The sequence below is a fragment of the Crocodylus porosus genome, unplaced genomic scaffold (genome assembly GCF_001723895.1).
Source record: "Crocodylus porosus isolate Cpor-Errol unplaced genomic scaffold, CroPor_comp1, whole genome shotgun sequence".
Lineage (NCBI taxonomy): Eukaryota > Metazoa > Chordata > Crocodylia > Crocodylidae > Crocodylus > Crocodylus porosus.
In genome coordinates this window covers 16,336,020-16,344,410 of record NW_017728927.1, presented here as the reverse complement: position 1 = coordinate 16,344,410, position 8,391 = coordinate 16,336,020, and the positions used below count along the sequence as shown (strand labels likewise).

At 43.9% G+C, this 8,391-nt stretch overlaps 1 protein-coding gene across 1 annotated transcript in view; it reads right to left on the bottom strand.

Moving 5' to 3' along the window:
* Nucleotides 1-7,639: 7,639 nt before the first annotated feature.
* The window catches only part of TMEM130 (transmembrane protein 130), a 16,805-nt gene continuing 16,053 nt past the window's right edge, over nucleotides 7,640-8,391 (bottom strand). The window contains exon 8 of the mRNA XM_019542098.1: nucleotides 7,640-8,291. Coding sequence (XP_019397643.1) covers nucleotides 8,103-8,291 — 189 coding nt within the window. The 3' untranslated portion in view covers nucleotides 7,640-8,102. The remainder of the gene's footprint in view (nucleotides 8,292-8,391) is intronic.

The following is an 8,391-nucleotide window of genomic DNA, read 5'->3' as shown; positions in this document are numbered from 1 at the left end:
CCCCTTCCTCCAGCCCGCTGCCCCCTACTTACCAGCATGGAGTCTGGCTCCAGCTCCCTGCTGCTGTGGGTGGGGACTGCCCGAATCATCAATTGTTTTGGACCTCTTAACTGGTCCCCTGATTCGATTCTGATTTGGTGATTCGGCCACCAAATAGAGCTGAGTCTCCTCTGAATCAAATCACCACCTGAAGCTTCACACAGCCCTAATATGCAGGACAGAAACCATTTTGTTCCTAGGTTGTTGCAATGTTAGTGGAGATGCACACAGTATTTACTTATTTTAAAGTTAAGAAAACAAGTCATTTTGACAGAAAATTGACAGTTACACCTTGTATGGTAAATATATGATACTTCCATTCAAAATTGAGCCAAGTCCTGCTAACTCACTTGGGCAGCCTTTCCTCCAGTGTAACAAGCTGTGCATGCAAGTAAGGGACTATAGGACTGAACCCTGCAGTGTCAAGTGTATTGTGTGTTCGCCATGGAGTGTGTAGCTCACTCTGACTTGTCATCCTGCATAGCTGGAGTTTATAAATGAATGTCGTGAATCATAATGTGCATCTCTTATTGGGTAAAGCATATGTTCAGCTAATGACTGACACTTGAGCCACAGCTACTGCAACACTCCAGCCTTACTCTGCTGAGTCGCTTCTCAGATCTGTTTGGGGTGGAGCAGAAATAGTGGGTATTTGTCCTGTGGGCAGTGAGCAGTTTTAATTTAATCTGGCATTATAAGTACATTAGATACCCCAGGGATGGCTGCATAAGAATAAATAGATCAACCAGAGATCTGACAAGGACTTATGTCTGCTACCATCTCCAGCTGCAGGAGTATATTGTGTGAGGAATCAGAAGCCTTAGCAGAGGAAATGTATTTTATTAGACGAACTAGGTATTTCAAAAAAATGTCTTTATTTGCACGCTTTTGGGTGAGTGGAAACATTCTTATGCATAGGGAGACACCTGCTGTGCAGCCTACCAACTGCAGGAGAGTTTTCTTCTACTCCACCTCCTGGGTCTGGGACAGAAGTTGCATAAACTGCTTTGAGCTCAATCAGTTAAGTCTGATACTACATTCAACCGGGTTTATCTGAAACCAGTTTTGGCTATTTTGAAACTGGCTTACATGCACTGAGCTTATGTTCTGTTATAGGTTTAAACCAGTTTCTGATCACTTAAACCAGTTGTGTAACTTCTGTCCCTAGTCCTAGTGTCTCCTCACTAATCTAGTGGATGTTCCCAAATCTATATGTATTTTAGGGGGCTTTATGGGCCATAGAACTATCTTTTGGAGGTTTAATATGGATCCAACTTCTTTGAGTCTTCCTGCAGTTCTTTCCCATGGCAGTATATTTGCTACACAGACCCTTTAATCCATTTAATCACTGCACCGTGGGGTGATGCTCCTCTCCCAGGGTTGTGCCTGAGGGAATGACAGCAGTGAAGGTCCTGTCTGCTGAAGAGAGCTCTTTCCATACGCAAGGATTACCTGGCAAATAACTGGGCCTATTATCCTCTGCTCTCCTTCATAGTTTTTTTTTTTTTTGTAGGAATCTGTTTGAAAGAAACTTATCAAAACACTTAGCTCGGGGTCATAAAGATGTGCCGATGTATGAGTAGGCACAACCAGCTCTTTGTTTTGGAGGCAGTCTACCCTTCCCAGGATCATGCCTCCACACCACTGAATTTCCTGTCTGAGCTTTGGCAAGTCACTTAGGGCCAGAACCTAGTCAACCTCCAAGCTGCCTGCATGGGACTTGCACAGACTTTAAGCACCCAAGTCACAAAGAGCAATCCAAATTGAGCCTGCTCACTGACTACCACTGTCAAGGTACCTAGCTGTAGGAATGCTAAGTCCCCAATTCCTTAGGCAGGGGCAGCGCATGTCTAATGAATGTTTGGTGCTCACAGCATGCATGCAGCTCAGTACCAAACATGGCTAGCTAGTGGTGGTGGCATCCACCTTTTGTCTAGCCTAGTGGTAAGAGCACTTGCCTAGGAAGTTCAAACTTAGGTTCTAGGTTCACTTCAGTCTGAAGGGATTTAAATCCACTTCCACTATCAGGGAGAGTGCCCTAACCCTGAGACTGTGGGCAAGGAGACACTGTCCTGTCAAAGTTATCCAACTTGGTAGCTAAGAGGGTCCAGAGGGAGAGTAAGCGAGAGGGAGCATGACTCTAGCCTAGTGGTTAGGGCACTTTCCCTCCTGGTGGAGTGCTGCAACCCCTTCTTCCTTTTGACCTAGACTCTTTGTCCAGGAAATCCACCTTTTTCTTCACAAGTGTGCTGGACAGCGCTGCTGAGACCGTCTGTATCTCCCCTGAGCACAATACCTTCTAATCTAGAAGAAGTTTAGCTGCCTCATGTCAGTGCCAAGCACCATATGGGGTTGGGGTTGTCTTGACTTGGACTGCCATAATTTTAGTAGGGTTAAAATTTGGGATAACTGCAATGTGTGAATTTGAACACATTAAAAACAGTGAGGTATTTAGGTACCTGGTAATGGAGGCCAGAGAACTGTCTTAGAAGCTGGAGCACAGTTTGCTTACATTGTTAAGCCAAGCGTGTGTGCAGTTGTGGGTATTGCATGTACACACGTTAACTATTTATGTGCAAGGTCTCGATGCTTGCGTTGACGGTTGATGTAATTATACACACCAATTGTGTGCAAACACTATTCTGAAAAAATTGGTCACGGAAACTTCTGGGGCTTCTTGGAATCCCCAAGTTTGGAAATGTAGCTTGACAATCAGAGCGTGCAGGGCTCAGTTACTCGGCGCAGCTGCAATCCACAGAATTTTAACAATTCAGCTGATGGCTTCAGGGCGCCACTTCTGTTTCCATGGGAATTGACATTGGCTTATGAAATCAAGGTAAAGTGTTGGCTGGTTATCTAGTATTAATGCTGAACGTTTAAATATACAGCGATTCTTTAAAGCCCTTCACCTTCCCTGTGCCGAACCAATTTCCATGTATACAGCATTCTGCAAAGTAGACAGATAGGACTCTTGTGAATTTGAGTTGTTGCTAAGCCTGTGCTGTGAGGTGGAAAAGATTTACTTCCCTGATCCACTGAGTCACTGAGCCTTATGTTGGCTAACTGTCCCGAAGCCCAAGTACAAACTGGGATCATTGTTAATGGCAGATACTAAAGAATAAGCCTGTGGTTCTGCTCTTAAAAGACCGCTTGTTTACTATGGGTTGCCGGATCTGAACACGAGCAGCTCCACAGATGACTGGATTTATACTAATATAGCTCTAAAAATAAAGTGTTTGGGGGGGGGGAAAAGGTTTCTAAAATGTGTTCCAAGTAGGGAAGGAGGCGTAGAATATGGTTTCAAGTCGTATCATGTTGGTCTACGCTGAGTGTGTTAGGACCTTGTTACACGGTAATTTTAGGTGGTTCTGCCAACCATGGCTACTACCAGCTGAGCCATGTGGAGGGACCTGGTGGCTGGAGCCTGCACAGCCTGGCGGAGCGTGGAGTTGGTGGGAACTGGTTTGGGGCTGCTGGGGTGCAGCCACCGAGCTCCCCCTGCTCCAGCAGACAGCCCTGCCCTGCCAGGGCATGTGTCTGGGTCCTGGGGGTGCAGGCTCTGGGTGGGGGACGAGTGAAATGTGGGCTGGGCACAGGTTCAACCGCGGGTCAGCAGGAGGGGTGAGCACCAGCCTGCCACCCCCCGCAGGCACCATGGCCTGAGTCCAGCCCTGGCAATCAGAGCAGAGAGTTGGTCTGGGAGGCACCGGGGGTGTGGCTCTGGCTGTTCCTGGTGGGAGCAGTTGGGCAGAAGTGCCAGGCGCAACTCTGCTGCATCCTGATGTTTCCACCCTAATTCAGAAGAGGCCACTGCATCCTGGGATGCTGGAGGACTTCAACTGGGGCAGAATAGCTGTGGGAAGTGTCCGCACCTTAATGGAACAGGAGCAAAATTACACTAACTAGAGATAATCCTGTCCTGGTGTGGTGTAACTTTAAGCTGAATAACCAGTGCTTTAAGTCATTAAAAAGGTGCAGCCAGTTCAGGGGTTAAGAGCTTCAGAAGGTGCCTAAAATTACTGTGCAAGAACATAGACTGACCAGTGACGACTTATCTCCTCCTAAAGTCCAGCTGTTAATTTTCATTACCCTGCCTGGTCCAGAACTCTAACTGCGATTACTGTAAAATTTAAAACCATTTTTCTGACACCAACTTCATGCTGAAAGCTGGAAGAAAAATGAAGGCAGCCAGAAATTATTTATCTTTTATTTGTTCCCATTTTAAAATCAATTTAACAGGCTGTGCTCCTGAATCTTTTTTTTTTTTTGGACAAGTTTAAATATTGTTCCAAAACTGAGATAAATGGGCCAGTGTTGTCATGGCTTTCTCTTTGACAACCACAGCTTGGGAGTAGGTTTTGAGCATTCCTTCATAATCAAATTAATATTGAGTAGTACTGTAGATACATCATCTGTCTCTTCAGGCCTGGGTGTCAGAGCAGCATGGTAAAATGTCTTAGAAAGTAAAATGACCTGTACTATGAGAGGCAGCAGGTATAACCAAGAGGAGGATCCATTAGATTGGAGATTCTCAAACTCTTCCTCATCATGACCCTCTGATTAGATGGCCCATCTAATCCTTAGAAAAGAAGCGTGCCTGCTATCCTTCTCTCCCTCCCCCACAACCTTTTTCTTGTCATCAGATTGAGTATTTGTGGAGTATTATAGAGAAGCTTGCATAAGCAGAGAATAAAAGAAGAAACCTGTTACATATAGCAACACCAGATCCTTTTTTAATGCCGCCTGTTCCGAGTATGTTGGCTGGACTCCATTTTCTGAAGCTGTTTTGATAATGCCCAGAATGCTGCTGCCTGCATTTTGTTATACTGATTTTTCAGTGCGTTTCTCTCTGCGTTCTTATTTCCTTGAAAATGATTCACTCGGTTACCTAAACTTCTTCCCATTTTCCTGCTTATTACCTGAGCTTAATTGCTGTCTGGCTTTGCACTTGCTGGACACTTGGTTTTGAATCAGTGAATTTCATCATTCTGCTGAACGTTCCTTTTTCCAGGTCATTGATTTATAAGGTTACCAAAATGAGCCTTTCTGCTGATCTCTGTCACGTTCCACTGCTCCCCTTGCTACGTCCTGAACGGCTCAATTACCTTTTGTCTTCACTTTCAAAGACATTCACTCAATCCACCGACCTTTGTGCAGGAAGCGGTTTTGTACCAGGTTCAAGAAAATATTCCTGGGCGTATTTTTTTTTTTTTACTTATAGCCCAGTTTGTTGAGGTTGTTCAAATTTCCTTTACTAATTTGCTTTTTGAAAAGCCCCATTAGATTGCTGATTTTTCAGCCATCCTGTTCCCGTGAAAGGGCAAGCGGTACATGCTCAATTTCTGCCAAAGGTTACTCCCCTAATTATCTACATTTTCATGGTACCGCCAGGCCTATACTTCCTGTTAGTGATATGCCTTCCTGTTAGTGATAGCCCAAACCCTTTTTTAAAGGTTTTTTAACCTTTAAAATCCTATGGGTCCTTTATTGCGCTGCCTTCCCAATAACTAATTATTTTCTGAAGTTTGCCTTATTTCTTGAAATTCTTTTTTTCCTCCTACTGTTCCACTTCTGTTGCCAGTTTCCCCTCCAATCATTTGGGTTTTGCTTTTCTCTCCTATTCATAGTAGCTTATCTTCCTTTCCCTTGAGCACAGGGGTGACAAAGTCACCTGTCCCCACCCCTCTGGCCAGACCAGTATCATGAGACTCCTTTTGAGCCAGGTCTGGATGTAGTAGCATTGAAGGGTTAACATGGTCATCACTTGCCCTTGTAACTGGTGTGTGTCCTCAACAAAGCTTTGTACCCCAGATCTTGGAACCACTCACTCTGGCCCTAAATTTCCAGCCCCACTAGGAGCCTTTTGGGTCAGATGATATGGCTCCATGGGGCAGTTTGCAGGCTGTTGATTTGGCACCCTTGCTTTTAGTCTAGCAGACTGCACCCAACTAGTATTTAGCGCGCACACTTCCACCGGGTTCAGTTGTACCCCTGCAAATGCTGAGGCATGAAAGGAAGAGGGAGGAGGTATGTAGCAGAAACTAACCCTGTGAGGTACGAGGACTTCAGGGCCAGGAGGATGAACAGAAAGGGGAGCGACTCCCAGGTATGGGTAGTTCTTCACCAGCACAGCCCTGCCTCCACTGTCACCCTGCCTATATGCCCTTGGCAGGGGCATCTAGTGCTGTCTTCAGAGGCAGTGTGATATGTGGAAAGAGAGAGGTTTTCTATAGCCACTCCCCTAACTCATTGCACCTGTGTTGACAGGTCCAGGATTTCTCCTTAAACCATAAGCATGACAAATGCATCAGACTTCCACATGTCACTGTGAGCTGAATTTCCCCTTCATGTAGCAACTGCAGAGTGCAGCGAGGTCTGCTAAAATCCCGTTGTGCAGAGCGTAATGGTGCAGTGATAGAATCAAAGGCCTACTTTCCACATGACCGTGTGCCCCTTTGTTGAGGGTACTGGCATCCCAGAACTAGCCCTGTCCCTTTTGGTCACCTTTCTAATGGATATGATTTTAGGCATAAGCAGTAAATCCGCAAGTCTCGAGAACAATATTTTTTTTTTTTTACATGGGTAAGCAGAACCACATTGTTCACTGTGACTGAAGCTAAGATTAGCACATCTAACAGAAACACCGGAGATGCTCACTCTTCATTAGTAGGTTCACTTGTAAATACACATCAGTATCTCTTTTCTGGGTTTTGTTTTTCTAAAAAGAGTCCTACCTTAGAAAGTATTTGCTAACAAAACTTGGAGTTATTAATCACTGCTAAGCCTCCTTATTTTACATAATCCCAGACCATTGTGTAAGCACCAATTCAGATGATGAATGAACACCTTGAGTTAGACATCATTCTCTGTACATTGGGACACTGAGGCTCAGCCTTCCCTAAAACCTGCAGCAAATCTTCCCCATTCTAAATACTTATTGCTTGACAAAATGGCTGGGAAATATAGGCAGAAATCAGCAGGTGAGAGGATGTCACTACTTAGCGGAGGGACTAGAAATGAAATGGAATTTGATTGTATAAAAAACAACTTTCAAGATGGTTTGAAATGTTAATATAGCTGGTAGGCAAACGTAATGACCAGCTTGCACCTAGCAGTGAAGTTTTGCAGCTCTGGATATCAGTCCTACTTTACTTGAGTGGCTGTGACAGCCAGCAATGATTTGGGCTCACTGTTTGTTCTTGTTTTGAAGAGTGTCGTTAGAAGCTGGGTGCTGATCTATGTAGAAAAGGAAAACGGGCAAAAAATAAAATACAAATAATAGGGCTATTTTATTATTTTGCCTGAAAGATACCACCTCTTGCAGGTTAGAATATAGTAGTACTATATTGCAGCATCAGGAAAATGGAACTAGTCAAGCCATATTGCAGATTCCCACAGTACAAGTACCTGCTGTAATCTGTTTCCATTGGGGAAACATCAGTGGCTACATCCCTAAGGAGCATAGCTTGCTAAAATTGAGGTCCTTGTACAGAAGCAATATAATTAAGGGGTCTGGTTCTCAGAGAAATGTTTTAGATTCCAAATGCTTCCAGTGAAGAGAATAACTCAGTTCCTTTTTTTTTTTTTTTTTTTTAATATAAGTACAAATATGCATTAAGCAGCATTTTACTGGTTCAATTGCTTAGCTATGCTGCACAGACATGAAGGAAAAGAAAAAGAGGCACATTTGTTTTTAAGCATTGCTGTTTTTGAAAGAGAGCAGTGGGGTCAGACAAATTACAGAGGGAGTGGATTGGGCAAACATCTGCACATAAAACAATCTTTCATAAGAATAAAATGCTGCATTTAAATTATTTAGAAGTGCCCTCTAAAGTGTAGACTTCCGTTTAATTTAAGGATACAAAGCCACTTCTATTGTGTTTCTGGTTCTTTCCTTTTAAATTATATAACAGAGTACTCTTTTAATGCCAGGCCTAATGAAATAGTTAATTTCCCAGTATGCCAGCAAAAATAAACCATCCATGCAGCTCTGGGTATTTAATTCATCATAAGGGAACAAGTGAAAGTCAGCAGTCAGTGGAACCCAAGTGAGACAGTGTTCTTCACACTGTGTAAGTTTTGACTGGCTTGTATAGAGGGTGAAGGAGTCCATAGCTCTCCTTGTGTATCTCACAGTATTCTTGAGATGACCAAGAGAAACAGCAGCTGCAACACATTTGAAGACAGCCCGGTTCCAAATCGAAAGGTGAATGATTTTTGTCAGACAAAGGAGAAAAATCAAAATCTGCCACCTGCAAACAACAGCACAGAAAAAGAAGTCACCTCCACAGCTAGGGTAGTTTTAACCCCATGAAAAAATACAACCCCAAAAACCAAAAGCAACACCAACAA